The 21,282-nt window shown below is 36.0% G+C and overlaps 1 protein-coding gene across 6 annotated transcripts in view; it reads right to left on the minus strand.

Annotated features, from left to right (window-relative positions):
• Positions 1 to 2,549: 2,549 nt before the first annotated feature.
• Positions 2,550 to 21,282, minus strand: part of LOC123867085 (proton-coupled folate transporter-like) — a 30,028-nt gene continuing 11,295 nt past the window's right edge. For all 6 annotated transcript variants that reach the window (XM_045908951.1, XM_045908950.1, XM_045908954.1 and 3 more), the window contains exons 3-8: positions 8,457 to 8,610; positions 7,161 to 7,262; positions 5,073 to 5,210; positions 4,533 to 4,616; positions 3,905 to 4,061; positions 2,550 to 3,184 (exon numbers count right to left, since the gene is read on the minus strand). In XM_045908951.1, coding sequence (XP_045764907.1) covers positions 3,034 to 3,184; positions 3,905 to 4,061; positions 4,533 to 4,616; positions 5,073 to 5,210; positions 7,161 to 7,262; positions 8,457 to 8,610 — 786 coding nt within the window. In that variant the 3' untranslated portion in view covers positions 2,550 to 3,033. The remainder of the gene's footprint in view (positions 3,185 to 3,904; positions 4,062 to 4,532; positions 4,617 to 5,072; positions 5,211 to 7,160; positions 7,263 to 8,456; positions 8,611 to 21,282) is intronic.

Genomic DNA, 21,282 nt, shown 5'->3' on the forward strand with positions numbered 1-21,282 from the left:
ACGTATCACGAAGATTTACAATACTGAAATAACAGGGTTAATATTCTTGTCACCATCTACTTACTAACTTCAAAAAGACACGTGGAAGTCAAACCTTTTCATTTGAAAGTTTGTAAAATATTATGTTGTAGTCCAATCTTACAAACTCTCATTCACACCATGAAGCGTGCTTTCATGAAATATTACATTGTTTATTATGTAGACATGAGTTGGTCCGATCAATGATAAGAAATCGTTTATTTAGGACTTCCTTCGAGAACTTCTGGCTTCACGCTTTAGAAAAACATTTTAAAGGTACAGATAAGACTATGTGAATTTGGGGTGCTCAAATTTCATCCTGGGCCACATTCGTTAATGTGTATTATTTAAAACAAATTATGGGCACCCTACATTTTTGATATGGCCAAATCAACAATTATATTATTATAAAGTGTTGACGCTTTTAACGTACGTAATCGTTGTTGACTATATCATAAAATACCACCATTTCATGTAACCATCTGGCTCTGACATACATTATCTGCAATTTGCATAGGTATTATTCAATAAAGTCTTAAATTTTTAAAAATTGTCATACTCTATATAGACCGTGGCATTGAGTCATTAATTCGTAGACCGCTATAAATGAATTAGTCTAACTTGTAAAAAAGTTAATACATATTATGAAGGGAAACATCTGAGTGAGGTGACGTATATATCACAGAAGGAAAAAAAATGAAATTAATTAAAATGAATTAAAACATTATTTGTTTATTTTTTCAATCAAATGGGTAGTCAAATAAAACCAACTTAAAAAACAACAAATTTAATGAAGTTTTATACCTACTTAAAATACTTAATTATATTCATATCACTAACAGATTAACAAATAATAATTTTACTAACTGTATGAAATTAAAATGTACATACTGGAGTAATAATATAGAATAGTTTGTTCTCGAGGAACATGGAAATAAAAGTATAATTAGCTTAGCGCATAAGTGGGCGATCTAGTCCAGTTGGGTAATATTGACCATTTCCCTAATGAACACTTGCCCCTAGTAGAAGTAGATGTAGTAGAAAAAAAATCTCATGTATTATTATATAAGGTAGAGATAAGCTTTGTCTAGCTAAATTACATTTTACTGTTTAGTATTCATGTCACTAATTAACAAAAAAAATATTATTTGTATGAAATAGAAGTGTACTGGAGTAGCTGAATAGTTTGTTCTCAAAGAATATAGGTAAGTATGGAAACAGAAGCACAAGCGCATAAGTTGGGGAACCATTTGGACAATATTGACCATCCTTACTGTGCACTTGCCCCCAGTAGAAATCGGGAGTAGAAAATAAATCTAAAAGCATCTCAATTCTCAAGTATTATATTTTAAGCTAGAAATAAGCTTTGTCAAACTGAATTACATTCTACTAGTTTTTGTTTACTTATTGAGTTTTCCGAGAATAAAATTGCAAGCAGTGATATCATAATTATTTATGACAAGAATATAATTAGTTCTGTAAAAATAAAGTTTGTTAATCTATCGAAATACTACACAATACAAGATTAACATCTAACCATTTTATTTAATACTGGGTTGGGATGTACCTAAATTGGATAATTTTTCAAGCTATGTAGCTTGAAAATGTTTTTTTATGTGTTCGTTAATTTATAGAGCAAGATCCCACTACCGCCAGACCTTCCTTATTTTCTGAGATACAAAATGGAAACAAAATCTCTCTATGGAATCTAGAATATGTCTGCAAAATTTCATGGACTTTGGTTGCTTAATATTCAAATGAAATTGGAACTACGTTTGTATGAAGCGAGTGACGGAGAGACCCCTCTTAATATTCAATAGGTACTGCCAGATACTTCCTGACGGCGGTAATTTCCGCAAAAAATACTTAATATATATTTAATTAATAATAACAAATATGCGTACATTAAAAGTATGCAATACTCTATCATTTTGTTTCTCAGAAAATAGACGATGCCTGCGATTTCATCCGCATGGCTTTACATTTTTAAAATCCCGCGAGAACCCTTCGATTTTCCGGAATAAATAGTAGCCTTTGTTACTCTCCAGTCTTTAATTAAATCCATGCAAAAAAAAAACACGTCGATCCGTGTAGCTCCGATGCAGCGCGATTGAAGGACAAACTAACCAACCTTTCGCATTTATAATATTATAGTTATAAGGTTTAAACTTCGAATATTAAAGTTTAAAGTATTAAAATTAGCAGATATTAGTTATTTTGAGATATTTGATGTGCTTTTTTATAGCCGTAAAGCGTAACTGATATTATACACTGATACATCATTCCTTATATTATAAAATAAGATAATTCTGGACTTATAGACAAACATTAATTTGGTTTGGTTACAGGTGCTAATTTGGTTTTACACAAATCTCTTTTACGAAGTCTAAAACTAGTGGTATCGTTTTTACCGTAGACCGCTAAAACTTTTTTTGGGTTTTACAATTTTGCTTGCTTGCAATGATCGTACTGTTTTAAGTCTCTTAAGTCTAGAATGGAAACTGTGAATATATCTAACGTCCGATGTGACAGTTAGGCACCATCTCCACGTACGAGAGTATCCAATGCCACCAAATTCAATACAAACTTTATGGGCCTATCTCCACAGGGCGATACCATCACGGCGATACGACGAGTTGCTCTGGATAAGTATGACGTCGCAGACTCGTCTCTCGCGACGATATCGTCGATTATTGCGACGATATCGTCAATTCTTGCGGCGATACCGCTACGGTACGCCACAGTTGGTAGGCCATACAAGGCGTTGTGGTCACGTCGGAATTATCGTTGTACCGTGGAGATTTATCTGACGATAGTAGAACGGACTCGTCGTGATACTCTCGCCCGTGGAGATGACGCTTAAAAAGGCTTTGTAAGCTCTAACTTTATAAGTTCCGATTTAATTATTCTACGAACTACATTATTCTTATTAAAACGATTTACAATACGATTTTTTTTTATCGGGAATTGTTCCCTGCGTTAGTATAATATCAGTCTTTTGATTGAACCGCCCAATTATAAGCGTGTTGAATTAAAGTTAGGACTCATTTCGGGTATTGGCGGTTTCTCAGGAACTTTTACGGTTTCAGTTTCCTTCTTCTCTTCAGCCTCCAAAGCTTTCTGTCTTGCCTTTTTCAAATTTATTCGATGCTGAGTGAAAAAGTATCTGAAAGTAATGAAATCAAATGATTAAAATGATATAAAAAACTAAATAACAAAATGGAAAATGGAAAGAAAGGCAATATTAAACTACTAGGTACCAAAAGTGAATGAATAAATATTACTGTAAACCACTAAATTAGTACGGAAAAACACAAAAAAGTATTTTTAATATTATCAATATTATTTACATATAGGTAAGGTGCATCAACTAGTGAGGAGCATCGCTCCAGGCAGCATATACGAGTACATTAGTTACAGAGGGAATTTTCAAATACAGTTAAGGGGCATGAGACCGGCCTGCCCGCGAAATTCAAATTTAATTTGGTTTTTCGCAACTATTCTCACAAATTAGTCGATACTTTAATTTATTTCTTAAACTGGACCTTTTCAAGTAAAGATTTTTATATAAACCTGTGAGGATGATATTGCCACTGTCGCAAATAAAATAACCATAAGCCTACGTTGTCGTATTAGTTTACAAATTGCGAAAAACCGCGAATTTCGCGGGCAGGCCGGTCTCATGACCCTTAAGAGGTTAAGAGTTGGAAGGTTGGAAGACCTGATTCTATAACGATTGGTGCGAATTTGAATGGAAGCGGTAAGATGAGAGCAAAACTAGTAAGGAGCATAGCTCCTAGCAGCACGGTCAGAGTGCTCATACACAACCAGGAGTGGAAGTGTTGAAAGACCTGGTCCCATAAAGATGTGGGGGATTGCAACTTACATAAGAATGATGGAAGCTGGTACAATGAGACCAGAACTAGTGAGAAACACAGCCCCCGGCAGTACATTCAGAGTTTTCATATATAGCCAGGAGTAGAAAGGCTGGAAGATCAACGACGCCAGTGTCTCCGTGAGGGAGAAGAGCGAGTTAACCTTAGCTGGAATAAAAAATTAAGTTAAGTTTTAATCAAGCGGCGCAAGCATGTCTCTCTCATCGAGAGTTACATTTTACAATATTAGATATCAATATTTTCATCAATCCATATCCATACTAATATTATAAATGTCTGTCTGCTACCTTTTCACGGCCTAACAGTGTAACCGATTCTTACGAAAAGTACAGGGTTAGCTTATATCCCGGGGACGGACATAGGTTACTTTTTATCCCGGAAAATCAAAGAGTTCCCACGAGATTCCTAAAAACCCATACGCTTAACCGATTTGTTTGAAATTTGGTATCGAGGTAGCTTGCGTCCCTGTAATTGTGTTTTATCCCGGAAAATCAAACAGTTCCCACGGGATCTTTAAAATCCTAAATCCACGCGGACGAAGTCGCGGGCATCCTCTAGTATTACATATTTTTCAAATTAGCATAACCAGATAATTAGGTACTTAAGGATTTCTCTTACCGGTTTCTTGTTTGTCGACCAACTTTGATATGATTGACCGTAGTGACGTAAATGTTGTACCGTTCAATAGTTCCACTATTGGTACTGAAAAGAAAGTATTTAAATATGAAATCAAGTAGTAAACGGATATGCCCAGCCGTAAAAGGAGTTTTGGCCAAGGTTAGTCCAGTAATGATAGAAATTGTAGGCATAGATTGACATCATACGTAAAGAAACAAGCACTATTTTATACACAGATTTCGGACTAACTTATGTAAAGTATTTCTATAAAAACCGGCCAAGTGTAAGTCAGACTCGCATAAGAAGGATTCCGTACTATCGTACAATAAAAAATTCTTTTTATTTTTTTCTGATGTAACAAATTGACGGCTTTTGGATTTTCACCTTTATCGTAAAGTGTTACATTTCGTACGATGGTGCGGAGACCTTCGTATGACATTCCGAGTTGCATTTGACTGGTTTTTTTTTTGGAGTTATGAAACCCTAAAATGGGCATTTGCCTTTGCGAGCTGAACTACTAAACTAAGAAGAAATACTTACTCAGGTACATTTCGATGTCGGTTTTTATAAAGGCCGTCCAGGTGGAGCCCAAGAATTTGCTGGACACAGAAATGAGGCAGAGAAGAGAGTCATCTATCTGCAGTTTCCGACTTAGTACTGTTATTGAGAACAGCGTGCCTGAAACAAAGTTCTATTGTTTAAATTCAAAGTCGTTTTCTATATTCAAGAACTATAGAGAAAGAACTTGTGGGCCAGACCTTCATTATTTAAAAAAGCTAAAGGATTCTCAGCGAATTGTCCTCAACACAGGGAGGAACAATCAGCGACTATGAAGTTCGGATCAGCGTGGTTTTGGCAGATAACAGGTAACAAAGGTGCATAAAATCTTTCGCCAAAGTGTAAAGTGTAATTTTTTTATATTTTCTTCGGAATAGTAATAGAAATCACGTCATGCATTGCCAGACATAGTATATTGGCAACCCCTTGCCAGACACCCTTGAGCTTTAATAAAATAGTTAAAGTAACGAAGGTCTGACCCTCTTAGTCCACTATTTTGAAAGTTTTTTAAATTCCGTTACAAGTCAACATAGTTGTGTTTTTTAATATTTTTAAGTAATAATTGCTTGTTTGGAATTTGTTTAAAAATAGATACAGTATTTTATGAAAATGGGAATATTATATTCTAAAGAAAGGGTGTGTAAGAAGCCTTCCAACTGTCGCATTCAACTGCGTGTAGCATTGTTCATGTTAGCCGACGCGCGTAATCGCTTGTTTTATTGTGCGAAATATTGGATTGGACGGCCATTATTTATATTTTGTGAGCATTTTTTACGAATTTCCATGTTTATGTGACTTGATAAAAGCCACTTTCCGAACGCTCAAGGATGGCCCAAGGTGACGTCCGCTACATACGTATCAATAGTTTGCACAGTTCAGTGTACATTTTGATGCAGACTATCCAGCATGGCGATTCCGGATAACCTGCATCAATCATTGTTACTATCGCAATTGTTGTGATTGGCTGAATTAATGGTATTCTTGTCGTGACAATGCATTGTAGCCAATAGTAAGCGAGTGTCAACCAATCAGAGGTGATTGCGATCGTGACATTGTAGCTGTCATTCTACCATAATCGAGCTGCAGTAAAACGCACAACAGATACTTATAAGTCGCAGCAGTCAGCCTCGTCCGTCAACCGCGTCCGATAACAATTTGTTTCCGCCTTTAGACCTAAGTCCCGTGGGAAATTATTGTCTTGGCATTAAGCTAGGCTGCAGATAATATCGCAGTCAAGGACTAACTTGCCATCGAATATAGAAAAATATAGTATAGCAAGCAAACCTACTTAGATAAATGTTTACCGCATAAACTTTGAGCTTAGTGAAAAAACGGGCAACTTTTTTCCGACACAAAAAGTTATTCGAAGAAATCCCCTTGCTTATAATATATTCAAATATTTTCACCCAAGTTTTTCTTTTCAGTTTAAAAGGCCTTTGAATACTTGTTTGGTAAATAAATTGTATTTCCTTACAAAGGAGAACGAAGTGGTTACAATTTTGTTGAACGCGAATCTTGAAATTAGTTCGACGGTGCTGTAAATTTGACAGGAAAAGATGACTGTACTGGTAAATATTTTAGTAGGCTATTCATCATCACGTCAATTCACCGCCCGGCCCACTTCTGGGCTTGGATCTCCTCTCGAGCAGACCCATGCCAAGTGTGGATTGGCAAACTTCATGCACCTTTTTTTTTTTTAATAAAGAATATTAAGCCATGCTAATCATGACTAATACTCCCCTTTCCCCTCCAATTAAGCGTAAAGCTTGTGCCAGGAGTGGGTACAACAATAGTGCAACAGTTGGGGTTTGAACCGCCGACCTTTCGAATCCAGTCCGCTCCTCAACCGTTGAGCTATTGAGGCCCTAAAACTTACATAAAAGTCTCGGCGTGCAGGTTTCCGCCACTTATAAATGCGGATACCCACCAGAGACGATTTAGATATTATAAACTCCCAAATTCTAACGTGAATCGATCCCGACACCTTCTTATATAATCACGCTTATCACTGCACCAGAAAAGTCTTCAAATGTGACATCTACCTGGGTTTAGATAGTCTATGATATTTACCAACAGAATGAAGAAGTATAGCGTAGCTGGTGTAGAAGCTGTATTTCGCTGGATCCCAGTTCAGCTGGTTCCTCACGAACAGGTAGAAAATATTGTGCTCCGCTGCAAAAGAAGAAATTGCCTTTCTCAAACTACAACTCAAAGAATGATGGGCAAAGTATGACCTTAGTGTAAGAAACACATCGCAACGGACTTACGTGATTTTTTGCATGGGTCTTACGTAAGCAAGTAGTTAAGAATGTAGAGTGAGACATTGGTGTTGAAAATGAAACATTTACTTGTAACACACGTTTATTTTCTATTCGTATTGCACATCTCGGTTTACTTACATTGTATTAGTAAGCATTTCACGTAAATATCGCTTTAAATACAAAAACATCGTAAATTAAATTTGGAAACACTTTGGAAACATGTTACTTAAGTGGTTTTCATAGAAAGACAAAAGAACTGCACTGTGACAGAAATATCTGACCTTTTTTTAAGCTCGGTAGGCGTGCCCGCTTTCTCAATATAATGAATAACGTGAGGTTGACCCACACTAACGACATCTATTTTACGGTAGACAAACTACATTTGCTTTGACATACTGAACAATTTTTACCCGACTACGGAAAAGCCAAAAAGGAGGGTTATAATTTTAGCTGTCTATGGAATGTTTGTAGGTTTGTATTTATGTGTGTTCCACCGTAGCGCCTAAACTACCGGGCCAATTTTGATGAATGAGGTGTCAATCGATTTGTTATTATGGTCTAGGTGACATAGGCTACATTTTATATGAAAAAATTTATCTGACGGATGTTACATACGAAAAAGTGGGGGTCTCCAAAATTTTTTTTGCTATTGTAGGAATGTCAAATAAAAGAGGAAAAAACCGGCCAAGTGGGAGTCAGACTCGCGCACTGAGGGTTCCGTACTCCGGTTTTTTTCCCAATATTTTGCACGATAAACAAAAACTGTTATACATAAAAATTAATAAAAATCTGTTTTAGGATGTAAAGGTAAAAATGCCCTTTCATATGCCACCCCACTTGGTATAGTTATCTTACTTTGAAAATTGAAACACATTTTAATTTTTTTTAATGATGTAACCACACATTCGCGGTTTTCAGACTTTTTCCTATACTTGTGCTATAATACCTACCTACCTGTCTTTCATGATTCTAGGTCAACGGGAAGTACCCCATAGGTTTCTTGACAGACACGACGGACAGTCAGACAGACAGACAACAAAGTGATCCTATAAGGGTTCCGTTTTTCCTTTTGAGGTACGGAACCCTAAAAATCACAGGTACTCACACATGGAAGGCCCGAATAATATGAACACGGCGACCAGTGTGAGAAGCACTTTGACCCGTCGATTTGAGGGCCGCTTCCGAAACGCGACGCCGATCGTGTCCACTACGTGCGTGACATCGAAAAACGAAACTCCTTTGCTGTCGCCTCGTTGTATCTGCGAAATATGTAAATTTTACGATGTTAGCTTCCAACTTTTTTTTCTTTTTTTGCGTTTCGTTGTCTAGGATTACGTAGAAATAAGGGGTATTTTTTTTTCTTCTTTTATCGATTTCCTTCCCGCTTTGAATTAAGTTAGTACATAAAGAAAACTATTTGGAACTTGGAACAAAATTCGAATACTACAAGTGTAAATTAAAAATTTATAACACCCCCGAAAAGTGAAGGTTACAGTAACTAGAAAAGAGCTCATAACTTTCAAACAGCTTAACCGATTTTCTTGGATTATAGCTAAAAGACCACTCTCGATCGGCCACTTTTCAAAAAAAACAAACTAGATTAAAATCGGTTCATTAATTTAGGAGCTATGCCACAGACAGATACACAGATACACACGTTAAACTTATAACACTCTTCTTTTTGGGTCGGGGGTTAATAAAGTCGTCAATGATCCAGTCTCATACTAACCGGGTGTTAGTGGGTATGACAATGGAGATCCAATTGTAAGCAAAAACGAGTTGAAGCCCGCAATCATTTTTGTTCGGGATGACGCCTCTAGCATATAACGAGTATGTAGGTCGTTGATTTCAGGTAATAAGTCGTATAATCGCACTTATTTTATTTTATAATTACCTATTAACTCCAAGATGGCTTAGATGAAGATAGTTTGTTTACAGAAAGTCCAAAAAGTTTAATTCTAATTGAATCCTTCAACTTCTTTAGCAATAGGACTATTGAAATATTTCTGTTTCTATTATACTAACCCCTAGTTATAATAATTACTTATTCCTATATATTTAAAAAAGTTATTGCAGAAATATAAATAAGATTATAAAATGAGTAAAAATTTTAAATCCTCAAAAATATTACGTTAAAAAAGTAAATTTATTTTCAATCGCATCGAGAAATAATTTTTCTGCGTAAATTATATTATTCAATAGTTATCAAAAATACAAACTAAAAACAGCAATTATTAATAATAATTTTCCGTTAAACTTCTGTTATGTGTCTGTGTGTTGGCTTTCACTGCTATTGAAAATAAATATTCATCGTACGAGCGGTTTAAGCCTTTCAAAGCGTAAGCGTAGGTAATAGGATTAAATATAACCGCATAAGTGCCAACATAACCGCAGATTACATTTGATCAATTGTTCTGTATGTAGGATGACCAAAATATTATTAATTATTGTTAACTGTACCTAAATATTTAGCTCAAACTACTGCTCGGATCCGGCTGAACTTTGGCATACAGATGCTACTTATTATAACAAAGACGACCAGTAAGAAAGGATTTTAGAAAATTCTACCCCTAAGGGAGTGTAAAAGCGGTTTGAAATTTGTGTAGTCTAGGCAGATGAAGTCACTGGAAACAGCAAGCAATTTTATAAAATTGTTAGTATAAAATTGATCGCTTGGGATTAGGCTCTAAAAATAGTTAGAAAGATTGGAACATGTGGAAATTGCCCCCTGATCACTGGTCACACACACACACACACACACACACACACACACACACTCACACACACTCACACACACACACACACACTCACACACACACACACACAAATCAGAGGAGATCACAAGGGATCACTTGAGGCGCCCTTAGGAATCTAAGATTGTCTCCTGTGAGGCTCAAACCACAGCTTAGGTTGACGTTGGGACAAATGAGTTGCTTAATTAGTCCGTATGCCTCTGAAACCATGACGTGAGTGACATTAGAATTAATCGGTCCAGTCTGCACCATCGGTATGCGTTGAACCTAACAAATAAGAAATAACGAGGGAACCAATGAACAGGCAAACATACACATTACACATACTGAAAAACACATGACCTGTAACGCCAATAATTACTATCGGTAAAATAATAATTATTCAATTGAAATGAGCTTCCAATAACTAAACCTCTTGTCAGCTTTTCAGATTAGAATCAAAGCTCCGAGTCAGTGGTTTGGATTTATTAACAGGTAAAAGACCTTTGATAATTCAACAGAACTTGTCAGGCGTAATTTTTGGAATTTGCACCGAATTCCAAATAAAGGAATAGACATAAAAGAGTAAACTGACTGATAAGTCAACTTACAAAGTAAAACGTCTGGAAGCTTCATTGTTTTAGAAACCTATATGTATGTGTGTGTGTGTGTGTGTGTGTGTGTGTGTGTGTGTGTGTGTGTGTGTGTGTGTGTGTGTGTGTGTGTGTGTATGTATGTGAGTGAATGTTCTAGAGATTTGGGTCTGTCAGATTTTTATAAAAATGTATCGTTTAAGTTACAAGGCTTGAAAGATTTACATACTATTCTTTGAGGTCATCTGAAAAAAGAAAGAAATTGAGAAAGCTAGCGCTCTGGTCATCGATTTTTAGATAATTACGCTTACAGTTTATGTCTCTTGTATATTTAAAGCCAATTTTTAATAGATAAAAAAAAATTAAATTAAACTGCAAAATAAGTCCGTTTTTACAATAATCCGCACTAATGCTGCACTAGTCATCTAACCGGCAAAAAGCTCAAGCCCTTTTGACACTTTTATGGTCTCTGACTTCGTTCGCCTGCATGTCGGTTTTTAAGGATCCCGTAGGAACTGTTTAATTTTCCTGGATAAAAAGTTGCCAATGTCAATTATAGGGACGCAAGCTACCTCGGTACCTTTCATACAAATCGGATAAGCGGATGGATCTTTAGGAATCCCGTGGGAACTCTTTGATTTTCCGGGATAAAAAGTAGCCTATGTCCGTCCCCGGGATATAAGCTAACCCTGTACCAAATTTCGTCAGAATCGGTTACACTGTTGAGCCGTGAAAAGGTAGCAGACAGACAGACAGACAGACACACTTTCGCATTTATAATATTAGTGTGGATTTTGAATTCGGTGTTAAATCACGAACTTCATCCATAGCTATATTGTATGAAAATACTGTGCGGATGTATCTAGGAGCCCACCGCATTATTATGACCAAAATTGATTAATGCAAACGGTCAGAACTTTCAACAATAAGCTTTATATCAGGGAGAAAGTTAAAGAGTTAAAGGATATAATTGTGCTCTTTTTTCATATTGATAATAGACCCGTGCTCAGTAGTGAGCCGGCGATGGGTTGATCATGATGAAAGGGTATCATTATGGGACTATTCCTCAAAGTGTCAGATGGTTGGTGAACCTATTATATTTATTGTTACGTGTATTCACTATCCCCAACTATTGTTCGCTTAATGCATTTGACGCACAATTTGCATTATTGATTTTTAATACAACTAAGGCCGCGCTCACTTTGCATGGGTTTTCTTTTTTAGGGTACGTTTCCACTAACGTGGAACTGAGTGGAGTGGAGCGGAGAAGAGTGGTGAAAAGTGGCAAATATTTTTATTGAAGTAGAGCTGAGCTGAGCAGAGTAGAGCTGCATTGCGCCGTGTTCCGATCAGTCTTTGTCTAACCTACCCGCCGCGCCGCACAATCCCACGACCCAGGGTTCTTTACCCGAAGGATGCCAACCGGACTCTATCACTAAGCCTCCGCTGTCCGTCTGTCCGTCTGTCAGCGAGCTGTACCTATTTCGTGAACCATAATAAGTAGAGAGTTGAAATTTTCACAGAATGTGTATTTCTATTGCCACTATAAAAACAAATAGGTACAAAAAAAAGTGAATGGCTATCATAAAAATTAATAGAAACTAAAAAAATCATTGTAAGATGGTAAGGATCTTATTTATAATTTTTATGATAGTGTACTGTACTTCAAGGAAATTTCCAAATACCTGCCGAGTGCATGTCAGACTTGTGCATCAAGGGTTCCATACTCAGGTATTTTTTCCGACATTTTGCACGATAAATTAAAAACTATCACACTAATATTATAAAAGAGAAAGTTTGTATGTGTGTGTGTCTGTAAGTTTGTTACTCCTTCACGCAAAAACTACTGGACGGACTGGGCTGAAATTTAGAATGGAGATAGATTATACCCTGGATTAGCACATAGGCTACTTTTTATCCCGGAAAAATCAAAGAATTCCCACGGGATTCTTAAAAAACCTACATCCACGCGAACGAAGTCGCGGGCATCAGCTAGTTATGCATAAAAATAAATAAAAATTTGTTTTAATTTACAGGTTTTCTTTCAAATGATACCCCACTTTTTATAGTTATCTTTTTTTTTTTTCTTATACAGCAGGGGAAATCCTCATGGACACCCACTGGGTAGTGCCGGACTCTTACCGGCTAAAACCCCTGCTGTCTCCTTGTTGGCTGTGTGCCCGCCTCGCAGCCTAAAACACAGCACAACACTTTTGTCCCTTCATCTACTTCTTTCCCTCCCTTTTATAGTTATCTTGGTATAGGGATGTATCCTATGGGTTTTAATTCCCTAGACGGGTCTTGACCGGTGAGACAGACAGACTACGAAGTGATCCTATTAGGGTTCTTTTTTCTCAGCAGATACGGAATTCTAATAACGTATGTAGAAATAAATTGCATCAGTCGATTTTTTGTTTAACAAAAATTGGCAAATCGAAATCGGATGGATACAACTAATGGTTTAGCAACAATTACATAACCCAGACTCTCCATCTTGCAATAGGAATGTTAAATGTCAAGAATACATCATTTATTAGTGATTATTTCTTACATAAAAAGTGTTTCGAAATAACTAAAGTCCATGTCCTCTGTTAGTTTTTAGTTAAAAAAGAACGCCAAATTATGATGTCACATTTACTATTTGATACAAGCTACCATTCTAAGGGCGCGTTTTAAATTTTGACAAAGAGTTGCTGATTAGTTTGCGACATCCCTGTTTCCGTCGCGCCACGCTACCGCCACGCGTACAGTTTGTTTCAGCCCTTACTGACCCATTTCGATTTTCAGCTGAATATGCAATATTAGTTTCAATTCAGCGGAATAAAACAAATTAACGACAACACTGATATTTCATATTAATAGTTTGCCCGCGAGGTTTCAACAGATAATAAAAATCGGTGAAGTGCAAGCTGGACTCGCACACGAAGGGTTCTGTATGAATCACGAAATTTGGCAGTTAAAGGTAGAGCTTATAGCAAAAGTAAAGGAAACAATCTGAAAACCGTGAATATGTTCTTAAATCATAAAAAAAAAAATGTGTTCATGAACAAATAAATAATTAGTATTTTCAATTTTTAAAGTAAGATAACTATACCAAAAGAGGTATTATATGAAAAAGCTTTACCTGTACATTCTAAAACATATTTTTATTTATTTTTATTCATAATGGTTTTTGATTTATCGTGCATAGTGTCAAAAAAATACCCGAGTACGGAACCCTCTCTCGGTGCGCGAGTCTGACTCGCATTTGGCCGGTTTTTTAAAAAGCCCATGGGAACTCTTTGATTTTCCGAGATAAAACATTGCCTATGTCCATCCACGGGATGCAAGCTAACCTTGTACTAAATTTCGTCAAAGTCGGTAAAACGGATGGGGCATGAAAAGCTAACAGACAGACAGACAGATATATTAGTATGGATATAGATAATGATTTTAAACATGCATTACGAGGGGGTCCAAAAGCCCTTCAAAAAAAATAAAAAATATAATTGAACTCATCAGAAGTGTCATGACTCATGGACCTTTAAATTTTAATTACGAGTGTCTCAATAATCACGTGTCAATTTAAATTTTTAATGAACATCTTTCGCTGTGTGGGCTTAAAAGTTGACACCTGTCCTCTCAGTATTTTATTTGAGGTGTATAAGTTCTGTCAGTCAGTTATACAATTTCTCCTTCTTAGAATTACAAACCGTTTTCCTTATATACTTAAGGTATAGTTAAAAATTTAGTGCCAGGGCATCTAGTTATATTATTTAAGTAGTAGAAGGCCCTTCAAAGCGTCCTATAAATTGAATTTTCAAGTGTCATTGACTTTTAATTACCTCAAGTGTCACGTGTCGTTTCAAATGTGTTTCAAATTAAGAGGAAAACCTATGCGAATGACATTGACGATTTCCCCTTCAAACTAGCAATTTCGACATGTCATGACCCTCTATTGACAATTAATCAAGCAGACATTTCAATCTGCGAAATTTACGCGGACTTTTAGTATTTTGACGTAGGAGGGTAAAAGATCCAGTAAATGAACGAATAAGGACTACCCTGACTTTGACCTAAAATTAAGATTTATGAGAATCGTTCTATATATAATTTTTATATTTTTTTTTATCTGTGTCTATACACAGTAGGTATACACTCTTAAATTATTTAAATATCAAAAACGCAAAAAAATGCGTGGTATTAATTATTATAAATTATTTTATTTAACAAAAGGATAAATTGCCAGTAAATGAACTGGGAATTTCAGTGAATGAACGAACTCTATCTAGTGCATAAACTCTCGATTCCTATTAATAAATTCTTAAGTATATTTTCGGCTTGGAATTTTAAAAAAAATGTCAGATTTTCAGTTTTTGACTTATTGTATATTTTTTTCTACATTTTGCGCGATAAATCAAAAACTATTTTACATAATAATAATAAATAAAACCTGTTTTAGAATGTATAATACAGCCCTTTCATATGATATTATCCCCTTTGGTATAGTTATCTTAGTTTGAAAGTCACCTAAATTTTCTGGAAAACAGTCCAAATGACTACAGAGAAAATGAAACTTAACGCCCTTGTTGCATCCAAGTCGCTGGAAGTGCAACATCAGCTACTGAATGTGTTAAGAGTAGAATGGTAGATTAGAGGTACTGGGTTGGGGCTGAGGTACAGATTTATCACCAGAAGTCAGAATCGTTCAAATTGCAGACTGCAAGTTACAATAGAGCCGCTTGGAACAATTTTTTTTGCTGTTTCTTCTGGTAATATTCACAACGCAGAAATAATAATCATCATGGTGTTTAGATGGTTTGCGCCAAATTATAAATTTTTTTTAGTAGTTAACTATTCTTATTTGCTCATAAACGCAACGAGGAAATACAGCTTCCACATATAAAAATTGGAGTCCAGGCCTTGCTGTTAGCTGCTAATGGGTTCTCAAAGTAGCCCGAGTATGCTTGTTTTACTGGGCACAAAAGGAAAGAATGAAAGGAGCTTACCCAGTACATCTTAAAAGATCCGTTATAGATACATGCATCCTGCCATGCCTTACCTATGCCAGCCAAACATGGGTCCAGACAAAGAATATAAAAAGAAATAGTGACTTGCTAAAGGGCGATGGCAAGGTGCATAAATTAAGCAAAAAATATTCAAAGTGAGAATTGAAGACATAAGAAAAAAGACAAAGCCTACAGACACCTTGAGACATGCCCTAAAACTGAAATGCAAATGGTCATATTGTATCGATTTTTACAGATGAAAGAAGGACAGGTAGGTAGACCGAAGACGCGTTGGTCTAATGCTATTGTGCAAATCGCGAGAGAAAATTAGCTTGATAGTACCAAAGACAGAGAGAAATGGGGATACCCAAGAGGGATCCATATACAAGAAAGAAGAATACCAGAATAAATATAAAAAAAATTCAAAAGAAAAATAAAACCGACTTCAAAATCACAAACACTAAAAAGTAAAAAATAATTTAAGTTATTGTGGTTTTTGAAGTCGGTTTTATTTTTATTTTGAAAATTTTTTATTTCAAAATTTTTAGTGGCCCCACTGTACTATAATAATATGCCATGCCCAGCTAAAACCCTACTGTTTACTAAGCAATTACACTGATCGCGAGCAATTTGCTCTTATCCATTGAGGAGTTCTGTTCTCCATCTCAGAAGATATTCATCAGAACTTCATCAAATTTATATGGGACCACCTGCAAAGTATACCTAGCTTTTCAAAAAAAAAAAATATTCCAAATCGGTCCAGGCGTCTTTGAGCAATCGGTGAACATACATTAAAAAAAAATTGAATTTGCTCTTATCCATTGAGGAGTTCTGTTCTCCATCTTCAAAGATATTCATCAGATCTTTACCAAATTTATATGGGACCACTTGCAAAGTATACCCTATCAAACAAAAAAAAAATCCAAATCGGTCCAGGCGTCTTTGAGTAATCGGGGAACATACATAAAAAAAAAGATACCAACGAATTCAGAACCTCTTCCTTTTTTTAAAGTCGGTTAAAAATATACTAAGATTTGCTAACATGGTGTTATACCATAGAGTAGCAAACAGAGGCAAAGCTTCTAAGAAGCGAGCAAAATTTATAACTATTTTGGTAGGGCTGGCACTGGAGGATACAATTTAATTAACAATAGTTATTTGTTCAACAAGATGGTAAAGTTTGTTTTTGTTGTGATTGCCTAGTTTAAATATCGATCTTTAAATATCGATCGATAGATCTAAATATCGATTTTGAACGAAATCAGTCAATTTAGAAAGAATTATAAATGGTGCCAACTTTTTTAAATTTTGGTTACAGGTTCCTATTTTGTGATCCCAGGGAGCTCTAAATATCGATTTTGAACAAAATCGGCCAATTAACAAAGAATTTCAAAATGGCGTCAACTTTTTTAAATTTTGGTAACAGTTTCTTATTTTGTGATCCCAGGGAGCTCTAAATATCGATTTTGAACGAAATCGGTCAATTAACAAAGAATTTCAAAATGGCGTTGACTTTTTTAAATTTTGGTTACAGGTTCCTATTTTGTGATCCCAGGGAGCTCTAAATATCGATTTTGAACAAAATCGGTCAATTAACAAAGAATTTCAAAATGGCGTCAACTTTTTTAAATTTTGGTAACAGTTTCTTATTTTGTGATCCCAGGGAGCTCTAAATATCGATTTTGAACGAAATCGGTCAATTAACAAAGAATTTCAAAATGGCGTCGACTTTTTAAAATTTTGGTAACAGTTTCTTATTTTGTGATCGCAGGGAGCTCTAAATATCGATTTTGAACGAAATCGGTCAATTAACAAAGAATTTCAAAATGGCGTCGACTTTTTAAAATTTTGGTAACAGTTTCTTATTTTGTGATCGCAGGGAGCTCTAAATATCGATTTTGAACGAAATCGGTCAATTAACAAAGAATTTCAAAATGGCGTCGACTTTTTTAAATTTTGGTAACAGTTTCTTATTTTGTGATCGCAGGGAGCTCTAAATATCGATTTTGAACGAAATCGGTCAATTAACAAAGAATTTCAAAATGGCGTCGACTTTTTTAAATTTTGGTAACAGTTTCTTATTTTGTGATCCCAGGGAGCTCTAAATATCGATTTTGAACGAAATCGGTCCATTAACAAAGAATTTCAAAATGGCGTTGACTTTTTTAAATTTTGGTAACAGTTTCTTATTTCGTGATCCCAGGGAGCTCTAAATATCGATTTTGAACGAAATCGGTCAATTTACAAAGAATTTCAAAATGGCGTCGACTTTTTTAAATTTTGGTAACAGTTTCTTATTTCGTGATCCCAGGGAGCTCTAAATATCGATTTTGAACGAAATCGGTCAATTAACAAAGAATTTCAAAATGGCGTCGATTTTTTTAAATTTGGTAACAATATCCTGTTTTGTGATCCTAGGGATCCTCAAATATTGATTTTGAACAAAATCTATGACAGTTCAAGAAAATAGATTTTAAACACTATTTAAATTATTATCATTAACATTAAATTAAATGAAAACACGACGCGCGACGTGTACTGCAGCCCCTGAGCTTGAGCACAGGCCGAGCCGGTATAAACCGATTTCTCTCCGTACGCGACGTAGCGCCTGTGCTCACGCACACACGCGCCTCAAGCTTGTAGTAGTGTACCTATCGTAGCGCGCTTGTATGAAGCTTTGACTCTGTTCGCTACTCATGTGGTTATACAACGCAATACCACACTAACAAACACTCGTACAAACATACAGACAAGTATATACTCACACACACTCACACACACACATGGACGCACGCACACACACTTTTGAACGGTTTGAACGGAACACGGTTTTGAAATTGAAATTGAAAAAAGTGTAAGAATTTGTAAGAAAATATTTAAAAAAGGTATATCAGCCGGTTTTTTATTCCAGCTCTTAATACATGTAAAAACGTCCAATCTGTTCATTTACTTGAGCCTTTACCCTAGTACCTAATTATATCGACCGCCCCATATCAAAACAAAGTAAATGTCATTTTTCCGAAAATCGTTTTATGTCATAAGCCTAACTTTCATAGTATGTCCCGTTGTATTGTAAGGACACCCACATTAAAGTAAAATTAAAAGCTAGTAAGTCGCTTTGACCATTTTAAAACATAGTAAGTCTATGAACTGGCTAGGTTTTTTATAGATTAATGCGCCTTACTAAGTTTTTCAAAGGAATTAGATTAAATAAAATAAATATCACCCATTATCTAAATACCATGTCAAAACAGTAAATACTTAATGATGCATTAAAACTTAAAAGTAAGATAGGAAAAGTCAATGACCTCTACATGTCAACTGTTAAATATGGCTTGCAAGGGAAATACTTTGCATACTTACATAATGTTTTTAGGGTCCCATATCTCAAAAGGAAACACGGGACCCTTATAGGATCACTTTGTTGTCTGTCTTTCTGTCCGTCTGTCCGTCTGTCGTGTCTGTCAAGAAAACCGATAGGGTATTTCCCGTTAACCTAGAATTATGGGCAGGTAGATAGGTCTCAACTCTCATAGCCCAAGTAAAGGAATAAATCCGAGAACAAATTTCGTGATTCTAGATCAACGGGAAGTACTGTATAGGTTTTCTTGACGGACGGACGGACAAATGGACAGACAACAAAGTGATCCTTTAAGAGCTCCGTTTTTCATTTTGAGGTACGGAACCCTAAAAAAGAAAGTGATGCACATCTAATGAATAAATGTGTAGGCCAGTCTTCACACTAAAATATTTAAACCCCTTTAATTTAAAAACTGTCATAGCCTAGTGGTTAGAACGTCCGCCTCCTAATCGAAAGTCGGGGGTTCGATCCTGGAATCACGCACTACTAACTTTTCAGTTATGTGCGTTTTAAGCAATTTAATATTGTACATCAAATCTTTGAAAAGAGCAACCGCCGAGTTTCTTGTTGAAGACTACGGCCTAAACTTCTCTTGAATTTAAACCACTTACTAGGTTTTGATCTGAGAAAGAAATTTGACATTAATTGACAAAATTGAGAGACCTAAGCTTGTATAAGAACACAGAAGTGTCATAATTCGTGTTCACTTTGCCTAACGTCTCTCAGAGAGAGATTTAAACTGTTTCTTATAATCACTGGCCATATTTCAAATGCGAAAGTGTGTTTGTTGGTTTAATATTCAATCACGCTGCAACGGAGCAACCAGTCGACGTGGTTTTTTGCATGGATACATTTAAAGACCTTGAGAGTGACATCTCTCTCCGCATCGTATTCTTTATTGCTGAGGGTTGTGACCTCTTTCCTACATCTAATGGTAGGTTTTCTTGGGATAATAATGCGGTGGGTTCAAAGAGCCTACGGAACTCGACTAGAAAAACGAGATTTTGACTCTTAGTTTTAACGGTTATGAATTAGTTATTATTATCAGTGATAAAATTGATTAGGGCTGCCAGGTAAAATTACATTTATCTCGGAAAATCAAAGAGTTTCCACGAGATTTTTTCCAAGTTTGCGCTACTAAGTACATATATTATGAAGAGGAAAGGTTTGTTTGTTTGTTATCGATAAACTCTGAAACTACTGAACTACTTGCACTAAAGACATAATCATCAACATCAACCGACAGACGTCCACAGTGAACATAGGTCTTTAATAGGGTCTTCCACATGCTACGGGTTTGCGCCGCCTGAATCTTTGCGCTTGCGCTTGACGACAATCATGCTTTAAAGAAAGCAATGATGAGGTCCAAGTTGGAGCACGCTTACCTGGAAGATGCCTATTCACTCTTGGCTTGCAGGTATCTATGGTATATATGGCAGGAAACACGGCCGCCGAAATGGCGTTCCAACCTTTAGGCTCTCCCCATTGCCCGCAGCATGAATCTGAGCTTCCTTATGATGGTTATATTATGTACATATAATATCTCATAAGAAATCTCTAACACACAATCCAGCTAAGTAGGTCCAATTTCAAAAAAAGCTAGCTAGCCGACAAATCTAACTCAGTTAGGCAGCCTTCGGGAACCTTCGAGATGTCTCTCGTCCAAAATTCCTCAATGCTTGAAGACCAGTCTTTGAATAGTGCATGATGTCAGTGATGAAAAATGGATCCGAAATATAGGTCTTTTTTGTACACAGGAAATGCCTGACGCATACCCCTCCGTCATGTGGGGCTTGCACCAAATTTGCACTACTACGAAATCCATTTCGGAACACGGCGCCCGAAACGAGGCGCGCTATCTCCTAAAAAACATAGGTATAATACCTATTTAGAACACTTACTATCTGTCATCATAATCTATGACAACCTCCGAGTATTTACCTGGTAAAACCGTAACTTTCGAATAAATTTTAGTATATAAGCAGGCTTCATTTAGAAATGAAAAAATCCCTATTTTATTTTTCAACGATTATAAACACAACTTTCATTCAAAAATAATAAGCTTAAATTCATTTTAAATAATATTTTGCGACGAAATGACGCGCACAGTCCTTCCGCCATGACAGTCCAGTGGACACTGAATTCCATAGAGCGCCTGCAAGAAAATAAATAGCACAGGAAGTTTTTTGGTTAGTTTTAGATTATTTAAGAAATGAAAAACATTTAGTATAAAACTAACAGTTCAAATTGATTGCTA

The sequence above is a fragment of the Maniola jurtina genome, chromosome 7, assembly GCF_905333055.1.
Source record: "Maniola jurtina chromosome 7, ilManJurt1.1, whole genome shotgun sequence".
NCBI lineage: Eukaryota > Metazoa > Arthropoda > Insecta > Lepidoptera > Nymphalidae > Maniola > Maniola jurtina.